The 12,441-nt window shown below is 40.8% G+C and overlaps 2 protein-coding genes across 4 annotated transcripts in view; one reads left to right on the top strand and one right to left on the bottom strand.

Annotated features, from left to right (window-relative positions):
* The window catches only part of TBC1D22B (TBC1 domain family member 22B), a 71,408-nt gene extending 66,856 nt beyond the window's left edge, over window positions 1-4,552 (bottom strand). The window contains exon 1 of one of the 2 annotated variants that reach the window (XM_060189729.1): window positions 4,334-4,552. Coding sequence is in view for 1 of the 2 variants with exons in the window: in XM_007517813.3 (XP_007517875.1) it covers window positions 4,334-4,389 (56 nt within the window). In the remaining variant the exon portion in view is untranslated. The remainder of the gene's footprint in view (window positions 1-4,333) is intronic. The other variant, XM_007517813.3, reaches the window with a different exon arrangement.
* A 476-nt stretch (window positions 4,553-5,028) lies between these two features.
* Window positions 5,029-12,441, top strand: part of TMEM217 (transmembrane protein 217) — a 37,008-nt gene continuing 29,595 nt past the window's right edge. For both annotated transcript variants that reach the window (XM_007517832.2, XM_060189733.1), the window contains exon 1: window positions 5,029-5,118. The gene's annotated coding sequence lies outside the window, so the exon portion shown is untranslated. The remainder of the gene's footprint in view (window positions 5,119-12,441) is intronic.

Genomic DNA, 12,441 nt, shown 5'->3' with positions numbered 1-12,441 from the left:
CCAGATCTGATTCCCCAGTATCACAGATGCCAGTGTGGTGCTCTGGTTTTCTCTCCTCCTTGCTCATAAATATATAAACAAATCTTTAAAGTAAATAAATGTGTTAATATATTAAAAACTTAAAAACTGTGCATGGATATTTATAGCAGCATTATTCTCAATAGCCAAAAAAAAAAAAATGGAAACAACAAACATCCGCAGATTAAACAAAATAAGGCAGAACAAATAAGGTAAATCCACACAGTGGGATATTGGTTAGCTATGAAAAGGAAAAAAGTATTGATACATGCTGTAATATGAATGAGTCTTGAAAGCATTATGCTTATTAAAATAAGGCAGTCACAAAATATTTTATATCACATTATTCCAATTATATGAAGCATCCAAAATAGGTAGATCTACAGAACCAGAAAGATGAATGGGGCATGGGATATAGTAACCATTAATGAACACAAGAATGATGAATGCTTTTCGGAATGATGAGAATGCTCTGAAATTAGTAGTAAAGTGTACAAAATCATCTGTACTATTAACGACTTTATTTAATGCCACTGAGCTGTACTCCTAAAAGGGTACATTTTTAGGGCAGGCAAGATAGCTCACCTGGAGGGTATTAGCTTTGACATGCATGGGATACAGATTCAAACCTATTCCCACTGCTCAGGGATGGGAGGGGCTTCCCTCCCCTCGGTGCCTATTTCTCTATCAAAAAAAAAAAAGAAAGAAAGAAAGAAAGAAAAGAAAAGAAGGGCCAGCAAAATAGCTGGTTTGGATAGTGCTCATGTCTTGTCATGGGAACAACTGACCCAGGTTTGAGCTTGCCCGCCCCCCCACACACACACACACATACTGAGGAAAGCTCTGGTGCTGTAGTCTCTTTGTTTCTCTATTTGAAAAAGCTGGCCTGAAGTGGTGAAGTTTTGGTGATAAAAAACAAACAAAAAACAAAAAAAGGAAAAAAAAAAAAAAGGCCTAGAGCAGAGTAGCCTTGGTGATAAATAAATAAAAGGTACATTTTATGATATATAATTTTATGATATATAAATTATATCTTAATAAAGCTGATACTTTTTAAAAGAATGTTTATTTCAGTTTTTTAAATTTATTTAATTTATTTATTCCCTTTTTGTTGCCCTTGTTGTTTTTATTGTTGTAGTTATTATCGTTGTTGTCGTTGTTGGATAGGACAGAGAGAAATGGAGAGAGGAGGGGAAAACAGAGAGGGGGGAGAGAAAGACAGACACCTGCAGACCTGCTTCACCGCCTGTGAAGCGACTCCCCTGCAGGTGGGGAGCCGGGGTTCGAACCCGGATCCTTATGCCGGTCCTTGTGCTTTGCGCCACCTGCGCTTAACCCGCTGCGCTACTGCCCGACTCCCTCATTTTTTAACCTATGGCCATTTTATAAAACATAATGCCTATTTGTTGTCATTAAGGTTGTTGGACTGTGACCAAAGAAACTAAAAGTGGGCAGGGGTAGAAAGCATAGTGGTTATGCAACAGACTCTCATGCCTGAGGCTCCAAAGTCCCAGGTTCAATCCCCCGCACCACCATAAGCCAGAGTTGAGCAGTGCTCTGGTAAAAAAAAAAAAAAAAAAAAAAGACAAAAAAAGAAACTAAAAGTTACCTGCGACTGCTTTGAGTTTTTACCTTTCAATATGCAAAGAGCACTAAACTAGTTTCACTCCTATGTAGTTTATGGTCCTACACAGTCAGCTGTATCATTTCCCCAAGCAGGAGAAAGTTTCTTTTTGCTAGGACTAAAAAAATACAAATGCAAGGTGGAGGGTAGATAGCATAAAGGTTATGCAAAGAGACTCTCATACCTGAGGCTCCAAAGCCCCAGGTTCAATCCCCCGCACCACCTTATGCCAGAGCTGAACAGTGCTTTGGTAAAAATAAATAAATAAATAAATAAATAAAAAACACAAGTGCAAAAATTCTATTCTCAAGAATATGTCCTAACATTTTTCTTAAATCAAAGCATTTGCTATCTAATAGAACTTTCATTTTCCCCCATAAACAGAAGTTTCTGAGGGCTCCCCTGATAAAAGCACACACAGAACAATATTTCTTTTCAACAGGCAAGGTACTAAAAACTATAGCGTAGGTAACATATGGTTATGCAAAAAGACCTTCCAGCCTAAAACTCCAAAGTCTCAGGTTCAAGCCCGGCACCACCATAAACCAGAGTTTAATAGTGCTCTGGTAAACTGCAATCTGAATTGTGGCAACATTTTAAAGCCCTAGATAATCAATGAAGATGAATACCAAGCACTGAGACAAGGATCAGATAAGAATTCTTCTAAGTGTTTACTTGTCTAATAACAGCAATACTATTAACTATTATTACTTTAAGTTTATAAGATTTTATTTATTTATTAATGAGAAAGATAGGAGGAAAAAGAGAAAGTACCAGGCATCACTCTGGTACATGTGTTGCTGGGGATTGAACTCAGGACCTCATACTTGAGAGTCCAATGCTTTATCCATTGTGCCACCTCCCAGACTACCTATTAACTGTTATTTATTGAGCAACTACAATGTGCTAAATACCACTGTTATGGGTTATTTCCAAAATAGAATGCTTAGTTCTCATAGTATACCTGAGCAAAGTATTTTTATCATTGTTTCATTGATGAGAACACTGAGACCCAGAGACACCAAGTAAATCATGTTTTTGGTAAAGTCAATAATAACCCAAGTCTTTCTCAAGTCAATGTTCTTTCTTCCTCCACCCTAGAAAACTCATCAAAATGAAAAGAAAAACCAGAAATTTGAAGAAATGGAAAAGACACCTTTTCCTATCTCACAGAGGTAGTACTTTGAAAAAGTTGACTGTTCTTACAGTACAGTAGTGGAGGTGTAGAAAACAAGAGTGTTCATAATAAACAGCACTCAATAGATACAAAAGACCATGTCATGTCCACGTTCCATATACTGCTTCCTGACTTAACAGTGTTTCCATTGACTCTGATTATAAATTTCAGATATCAAAATGTAATGATTTCACTATGGAAAATCCCAGAGAATAACAGTTGGAGAGACTGCAGAGTTCACTAGAACAGGAAGGAAACAGAATCAGTTGGCAGGAAGTGTGCTTATCTAAACACACAGAAATCTTTAGTTATTAAAATTGTAATTCCACAGCATTTTAATCTACGGCAATCTCTACATTCTCTTGCATTAACTTCATAATGTACCACTTACTAAAACAAACTCTCAGTCTCTTCCATATCTGTGTAGGAGTCTAAATAAAATAAGGGTGCCATATAGCCACTGCTGACCCTCATTTCTGTCTTACACTGACAAAAAAATAAAGAAAGAAGAAAGAAAACAAAAAAGCCGCCACAAATTAAAGAGTTATCTCAGAAGGGGGAAAAAAAAAACTGAGTCAATTAGTAAAGGTAGCATGTGAAACACACCAAACATGAATTTCATCACATGTAGACTGTAGTTGGCTGAAATTCTAATTCAGGACTACAACATACACTCCTTCTATACTAGGGATTCTGGCCAAAACAAATTGAAACTGTAAACTACCAGCAGACTGACGGAGGTACAACTGCTAAACGTCTAAACATACACCAAAAAGGGGGTGACAGCAGTTTAGAGGATCTGCTCTCCAAGGAAACAATTTAAGAATGAAAGAATATACTATATGTATGCGCAAGAAGTACATTACAACACAAGCGGGAAGAGGTCACTTGGGGTTGGGCAAATCCGTAGGAAATAATGAAGATATTTCGATTTTTGGATCACTCCTGATGGGAAAGGGTCAACTCAAGGTAAAGTCAAGTCGAGCTTGAGAATTTTTCTTCACTTTTCCAGTCCCCCTCCAAGTTCCCACTAGAACCTTTGGGGGAGTCCAGGAGAGATTCCAAGGCGCTCTGCTGGGTGAGCGAGGGAAGGGGTCATCCTCGTGCAAACAACCACTCGTGCATGGTGAAGACCCCCCAAAAGGACTTCTGTTTAAAGAGAGAGGCAGGTCGGAGGTCGGCCTCCAAACCTAGGGCTACGCGCGGCTCCTGGCTCCTCACCCAACTCCACCGCCCCTACTCCAAGTCTCTGGCCCCGACCCGGGGGCTGAGGGCAGCCCCTCCCGCGCCCTCAGCCCCCAGACCCAAGCCGGCTCTTAGCCCCAGCCAACCCCAAAGCTCGTCGCCTCTCCTGTCTGACAGCTGCCCTGCCGCCACCAGGCAGTCCCAGATCTCCCAGCCTAGGTTCCCCAAACCTTCTGGGGTCGGCGGCGCCCCAGGCCCGCAGGATTTAGAGCCTGAGGTCTGGAAGGGTTTGGTCCAATCCCCTCTTCCTCTCAGCGTCCTGGGCTCACCTCCCTGGCAGCTTGGCGCTCCTCTTCCAAAACTGCTTACTGTTCTCGGCGGCCATTGCTCTGGCCTGGGGAAGGCCTTGTAGCCGGGCCAGGGGGGGTACAGGTGAAATGCCCCCAGGACCCCGCAATCGGAGGGCCAGCCCAGGCCGCTTCCCCGCTGCCGGTCACCCGCTCCCTGATACTGGGGGCGCCATCTTGGATGTGGGCAACCCCTAACCCAACTCCGCTGCCATTGGCGCGCTGTTCAGGTCGTCGTCGGATAGACCAATCGAAAGCCAGAACCCTGCAAGCCGCTGAAGCCGAACAGTTACGTCAAGGGCTGGGCACACAGGTGGGTTGTGAAGGCGGAGCTTGGATGATCAGAGAGGCGGAGCTTAAAGTTCCTGCTCCCAGGGAGGGAAAGAGACAGGTAAAGAAAAAGGGCCTATGGGCAAGAGGAGAGGCAACAGTTTTGAGGGGTAGGGTGGGGAATGAGATTCTTGAGTTTTACTTTTTTTTTTTCCAGAGTGTATTATTCATGTACGTAAATCTTTAATCTAAAAATTAGGATCCATGTGTTGATTGAAGAACAATTTTAATATTTCCCAGTTCAGTGTCACTGATTATAACCGTCCTGCCTCCACCGTTGCTACTGAACCACTGTTTTGTTTGTTTGTTTATTTTTAATATGTGAAAGAAGATCAGTATGGACCCAGGGTTGCTAATTGTTCAGTATGTGAGTAGCCGTTGGTTCTTAATAGTCTCAACTATTCGCCATTGACTGAGCATATAAAAGGACTTGTGCTGTGAGTGAAATTCAAATAATCTAATACCTGTTTCAACCAGTAACTGTCACTTTCTGACCATCAGAACCCTGCCAAACAGTATTTAGGAAATGTTATATTCTTTTTCTTTTCTTTCTTCCTTTTTTTTTTTTTTTTAAGATTTATTTATTTATGAGAAAGATAGGAGAGAAGGAACCACACATCATTGAGGACCTCATGTTTGAGAGTCCGATGCTTTATCCACTGTGCCACCTCTTGGACCACAGGAAATGTTATATTCTTATCCATCTGATTTAGACTGTGATATAATATTTTTGGGAGAACATAATATATGTAACAAGTAAGTTTGAATCATGAAGATCAGGATTGAACCCCCCCCCCCCAAAAAACAACTATAATCCTCAGTGTCTCTCATCCTATTATCAATTCCTCACCCTTGAATTTAATTTAGACTCAATGAGATTTAATATCACTATTTTGAATCCTTTTAACATTAGTGATTTTTGCTCATTTGAATTTCAGTGGTTTATAAGACAATGTTGAGTTGGGGGGGGAGTGCCAAGAAGCATACAAAAGAGTAGTTTTTGTCTCAACAAAAGACTTATAGAAAAGAAAAATATTGTTGCAGTGACCAGTTGTTCTTCCCACATGTTGGAAAATACTTAAAGGATTCTGATTTAAAGGCTGAACTTTTTTTTTCTTTTAGTTAGTGATTTAATATTGGTTTATAAAATTACAAGATTAACAGGGGATGGTGGGGGAGATAACATAATGGTTGTGCAAACAAACTCTCATGCCTGAGGCTCTAAGGTCCCAGGTTCAATTCCCCACACCACCATAAGCCAGAGCTCAGCAGTGCTCTTGCAAATAAATAAATAAATACATAAATAAATAAATAAAATATAACAGGGGAACTGTTCCACACCATTCCCACTACCAGAGTTCTGTGTACTCATTCCTTTCATTGGAAACTGCGGTGGTGGCCCAGCGGGTTAAGCGCACATGGCGGAAAGTGCATGGACCAGCATCAGGATCCCAGTTCGAGCCCCCGGCTCCCCACTTGTGGGGGAGGGGTTCCCTTCACAGGCAGTGAAGTAGGTCTGCAGGTGTCTTATCTTTCTCTCTCCCTCTCTGTCTTCCCCTCCTCTCTCAATTTCTCTCTGTCCTATCCAACAACAATGACAGCAATAACAACAACAATAACAATGTAGATAAACAACAAGGGCAACAAAAAGGGAAAAAATTATGAAGGTGGAGATGGGGGCTTGAACCCAGGTCCTTCCTTGTACATGGGGAAAAAAATTTAAAAAAAGAAACTGCAGTGATTCTCCCAAGGTCACAGATATGGATTGAGTATTATTTCTATAACGATCTATCTATCTATCTATATATTATCTATCTATAGTTTTGCCCGTTTTTTCTATGGTCCTGCCTTCTCTTCTTTACTAAGCCATGCTTACACTGCTTACACTTATTACTACTTCTGAATGTCATTCCTTGTTTCCTCTTCTTTCTCTGGGTCCTGATGGAATTGAAGTTCAGAGCCCTGTAGTCATCGTCCCCAATCCATACCCCCACCCTGTTTCTGTTTTTCCCTAGTGGGGTAGGGCTCTGGAGAGGTGAGGTTCTGGGATACATTGGTGAGTTTATCTGCTGAAGGAGTTCAGGATGAAATCATGGTAGCATCCATAACTTGGCGGCTAAACAGCAGTATGATATGAAGCAGAACAAAATATTTAATAAACATGAACCAAAAAAAAAAAAAATAGGAGTAGAGCAGATGGGAATTGGGATTTTAAGGTGAAAAGAAACTAGGAAGTATATTTTATGAATATTTATTTATTTTTATTGAATTATTATTGGATAGACACAGAGAGAAGTTGAGAAGGAAAGGGGAGATAGGGAGAGAAACAGAGAGACACATGCAGCCCTGCTTCACCACTTGGCTTTCCCCCTACAAGTGGGGACTAGGGGCTTGAACCTGGATCCTCAAGCACTGTAATGTGAGTACTTAACCAGGTGCGCCACTGCCTGGTCCCTATTTTATGATTTTTAAAAATATTGTTGGGAGTCAGGCGGTAGCACAGTGGGTTAAGCGCATGTGGTGCCAAGCCCCCGGCTCCCCACCTGCAGGGGAGTCGCTTCACAGGCGGTGAAGCAGGTCTGCAGGTGTCTATCTTTCTTTCCTCTTCTCTGTCTTCCCCTCCTCTCTCCATTTCTCTCTGTCCTATCCAACAATGACATCAATAACAATAATAACTACAAAAATAAAACAACAAGGACAACAAAAAGGGAATAAATAAATAAATATTAAAAGTATATATTGTTATAGGGTGGGGGTAGATAGCATAATGGTTATGCAAAGAAACTCTCATTCCTGAGGCTCTGAAGTCCCAGGTTCAATCCTCCACACCACCATAAGCCAGAGCTAATCAGTGCTCTGGTAAAAAAAAAAAAAACAATAATACATAATAATATGAAATAAAATATTTTGTTTGTTTATTATTGGATAGAGACAGAGAAATCGAGAGGGGAGGGGAGATAGAGGGAAAGATAGAGACACCTGCAGACCTGCTTCACCACATGTGAAGATTTCCCACTATAAGTGGGGACCAGGGGTTTGAATGTGCACACTATAATGTGAGCACTGAGCCAGGTGTGCCACTGCCTGGTCCCCTGGAAGTCTATCTTATGTACGTTCCTAAAGCCCCATGACTTTGGTAATTTTTGCTGAATTTGATAGCTAACATGAAGGTGAGCTGGGAAGGTATAGTCAGAGTTGAGAATAGGACTAGAAAGCTGGGTCAGAGCAAAGAGTAGCTCCCAAACTTGAAGAAAATATATAAATACCATTAACTGTTTATCCCATAAATCTGACCTAGGGCCCATATCTATTTATATTTAGTGCAGAAGCTTGCATAACCTCTGAATCCCAGGTAGTCTATGTTCATAGTCCACAGTCACAGCTGGGAACATTCTAGGCTCTACTTATTTCAGAACCAATTTTCTTCGAATGGCAGAGTAGTCTGGCCCAGCCTCCCTTCAGAGTGTGAGGCAGTCTTTACCATTGCTAATGTATAGTGAGGGTATGGTCCTGATGAAGCTCACAAGAGGGCTTATAATGATGTTCCTGATGAAGTGACCTGTGATAGTGGAGAGAGGGGTCTATTAGAGGTCTAGGCCCATTGAATTTATGGGCTTCAGGTTATGAAGTGGCCTGGAAGTGACCAAAAAGGTCATCATTAAGTGAGCGAATCTCTTACCTTTTTTTTTTTTTTTTTTTTTTTAGCTTTTGTAGTCCCTTATTTACCTGACAAGCCTGGGCTTTCTGCCAACTATTAAAGCATTGAGTGTCATTTGTTATATCTAAACCGGTGTTAGGTTTATGAGATCTGGCCTCAAGTTACAGAGGAAATAAATACATCTAGAATCTTAGTGGGGTCTAAGTTAACCTTGAGTTTTACTACATTTACTTGTTCGGTGATTCTAATAAACATTGTCATAGAGACAATAACTGTCCTTTAGTTGATCATTTTTTTTTGACAGTATATCTCTTGGCCAATAGTATACAGTCTTTCTTCTAAAGATTATCAAGGAGTGATAATAATGCTAATGTTGTCAGAAGAGAATAAGAGATATATCTGACTTTCTTTTGTGTAGTTAATTGAGTAGATAGAGTGATTGAGGGAAGTGAAGTAGGGGATAGGAGAGGAGAGTGCCTAAGCTCAAGTAGTATTTGCCTAGCAAACTTATGGTGCCTTCTTTAGGCCTTTCTGCTAGATTGCTGAGCTAAGTAATCAAAATCTAATCACAGAGGACTATTAAGCACTTTTACTTTGAGGTATATAGTTGCCCTTAACTTATGGATATGTACCCAGTCCCCTAGGCCTCAGCCTATATCTAGGATCTGTAACTTGCTAGAGAAAGCACCATCTGAAGTGCCACTAAGTAGTCCCATGTGTTAGAAAACTTCTCACCAGATTATTGGGGTTGGGAGGTTAACATCACTGTCTTGGCATCTCTGGATACAATTTGAGCAAAATACAGTAACAGCATAACATGGCATGGTGGCACTTGTTGTATTAATTTAGTTGAGATGAGCAGAGGCAGTATGCAGGGTAACTGACTGAGAGGAGAGGCATCAAGAAATACAAGCAAAGTCCCAGAGGTTCCAGGACTGGGAGAAATATGGACTTTAAAGAGAATGGGGGAGGTTCCTTGTAGTCTTAGGGTTTGAAAAGGCAATAAATAATTATTATTATAACCAAGTTAGTTGGGAGCTTGTTTTTGTTCAAAAATTCCATGGTTGGGATTTACTTTACTGTACTGGACTTCATTGTGCTTTATGTCATTTAATGATATCTACTACTAATATATATTTTTTTGCCTCCAGTGTTATCATTGGGGCTCAGTCCCTATACTATGAATCTACTGCTCCTGGCAGCCATTTTTTGACCTTTTTTTTTAATAGGACAGAGATAAATTGAGAATGGGAGGGGAAGATAGAGAGGGAGAGAGACAGAGAGACACCTGAAGACCTGCTTCACTGCTTGTGAAGTAATTCCCCTGCAGGTAGGAAGCTGGGGGCTTGAACTGGGATCCTTACGTGGGTCCTTGCGCTTCTTACTATGTGCACATAACCTGGTGCACCACTGCCCAGCCCCCCTAAGAACAATATCTTTTTTTTAATTGTTGTTGTAGTTACTATTGTTGTTGCCATTGTTGTTGGATAGGACAGAGAGAAATGGAGAGAGGAGGGGAAGACAGAGAAGGGGAGAGAAAGACACCTGCAGACCTGCTTCACCACCTGTGAAGTAAAAACAATATCTTATATAATGACAGGACCAATGATCCTGATCTATATGGTCTAAGGTTCTAGGTACTTAGTATTAAAACATCAACATGGTGTATTGCACCAAAGTGAAAGATTCTGGGGTGGGTGGGAGAGGAGAGTACAGGTCCAAAAAAGGGTGACAGAAGACCTAGTGGGGGTTGTATTGTTATGTGGAAAACTGAGAAATGTTATACATGTACTAACTATTGTATTTACTGTCAAATGTAAATCATTAATCCCTCAATAAAGAAATTAAAAAAATACAACAAGTAAAATAACTTATTTAGAACTGCTTAAACAATTTAAGGCCAAAGTCAGAATTCAATTAGTTTACAAATTTAATACATTAAACTATCAGACTAAAGAAATGTATACTCAGACTAAAATGTAAGCATTTATAGAACTTGAAATATTCAATGTATTTTCCCCTGACATTTTGAATTATAGTAATTTATAAGATTGCAAGTTAATAGGAGTTTAATTTCACATCATTCCCATCATCAAAGGACTGTTTCCCACCCCTACACCCATATGGTGAGCCTGAAAGCCCCCCTCCCCCAAAAGCCCTTTACTTTGGTGCAGTACATCAAACTCAGTCCAAGTTCTACATTGTGTTTCCTCTTACCGTTCTTATTTTTCAGCTTCTGTCTATGAGTGGGGTCATCCCATATTCGTCCTTCTCATTCTGGCTTATCTGACTTAACATAATTCCTTCAAGCTCCATCCAAGAAGGAGTGAAGAAAGTAAATTCATTGTTCTTAATAGCCGAGTAGTATTCAATTGTGTGTATATACTCACACTACTTGTATATACTTTCAGCTACTTGTCTGTTGTTGGACACCTAGATTGCTTCCAGGTTTAGCCAAAACTTTTTTTTTTTCCTGGCATTTTGGACTTTACTAGAACTGATATCTTGAACTGCTATAGAAGCAGCTATTATACTGATCTTGTTTCCAGCTGTTAAGTGGTTGTTCAGTGTTTGTTATCTTAAAGGACTCATCTGAAACTATCTCTACCCTGTGTCCTGCTTTATACTTGTCCATGTCACAGCAGCCTCTGACTTCCCAGCCTACACACAGAGCTTTAGACACATGCCAGAAGCTGCTCCCTATTGACTTGGCATTTCACCATGTGGAAAGCAGAGTATAATTTGTGTTTCTAGAAATATCTCAAAGTATTCCTTTTCTTAATAGTTTCTGAAATGTTAAGTAACACTGATTCTTAGGGGGATGCTGTTAGCGTTATTCAACCCAGAGAAACCTTATCACGCTTCCTTTTTTTTCCCTTTCCTTTCCTTTTCTTTTCTTTTCTTTTCTGTTGTTGTGGTCATTATTATTGTTGTTGTTATATATGTCGTTGTTGTTGGATAGGACAGAGAGAAATGGAGAGAGAGAGAGGGGGAGAGAAAGATAGACACCTGCAGACCTGCTTCACCGCTTGTGAAGCGACTCCCTTGCAGGCGGGGAGCTGGGGGCTGGAACCTGGATCCTTATGCCTGTCTTTGCACTTTGCACCATGTGCGCTTAACCTGTCGCTCTACCACCCGACACCCCCCCCCCCCATTTCTTTTTTCTTTTTTGCCTCCAGGGTTATTGCTGGGGCTCGGTGCCTGCACCATGAATCCGCTGCTCCTGGAGGCCATTTTTTTCCCGTTTGTTGCCCTAGTTGTTGTAACCTTGTTGTGGTTATTGTTGTTGATGATGTCGTTCATTGTTGAATAGGACAGAGAAAAATGGAGAGAGGAGGGGAAGATAGAGAGGGAAAGAGAGCGACACCTCCAGACCTGCTTCACCGCCTGTGAAGCGACTCCCCTGAGGTGGGGAGCCTGGGGCTCAAACCCGGATCCTTACGCTGGTCCTTGCGATTTGCGCCACGTGCGCTTAACCCACTGAACTACCGCCCGAACCCCCCTCCCCTTTTTGCTTTGTACGTGTAAATTGGTTTCCTAAAACTTAAAACAATCACCATATAGTGATAACATTTAAAAAAGATTTATTAAATATAAGTGAGAGAGTTTCACATAGGACAGAAAGGATAGAGAGAAAAAACAAACCAGAACACTATTTGGGTATATGTAGCACCAAGGATTGAATCAGAAACTTCAGGCATGCAAGTCTGATGCCCTACCAGTTGTACTATTTTCCCAGACACTGCTGACAACTTTTATTTAGTCTTTGTTAGTGAGGCTAGGAATGTTGGGCTTTTTTACACCAGCGTCAACATGACTACCCAAGTCTAAACCAAACATATCCTTATAGCAGTCTCATATTAAACTTCCCTGCTTCTACTCCTAACCCCTGAGAGTCTTGACTCACACAGCAACCCCATTACACTTGACATAAAACCGGAGGTCCTTAAAGGCCCTACATGGCTTAGTTTTACTCACATGTCCAGAAGAATTTTGTTACACTCTCTTCCTTAATTTGCCCGAACCATACTTTCTTTTACTATTCCTTGAACACTCTTGAGTATGTTCCTACATCAAAGCCTTTGCATTAACTAGTTTCTCT

Source organism: Erinaceus europaeus, chromosome 4, assembly GCF_950295315.1.
Source record: "Erinaceus europaeus chromosome 4, mEriEur2.1, whole genome shotgun sequence".
Taxonomy (NCBI): domain Eukaryota; kingdom Metazoa; phylum Chordata; class Mammalia; order Eulipotyphla; family Erinaceidae; genus Erinaceus; species Erinaceus europaeus.
The sequence above is the reverse complement of the archived record's forward strand: the minus strand, read 5'-3'. Positions and strand labels throughout refer to the sequence as shown.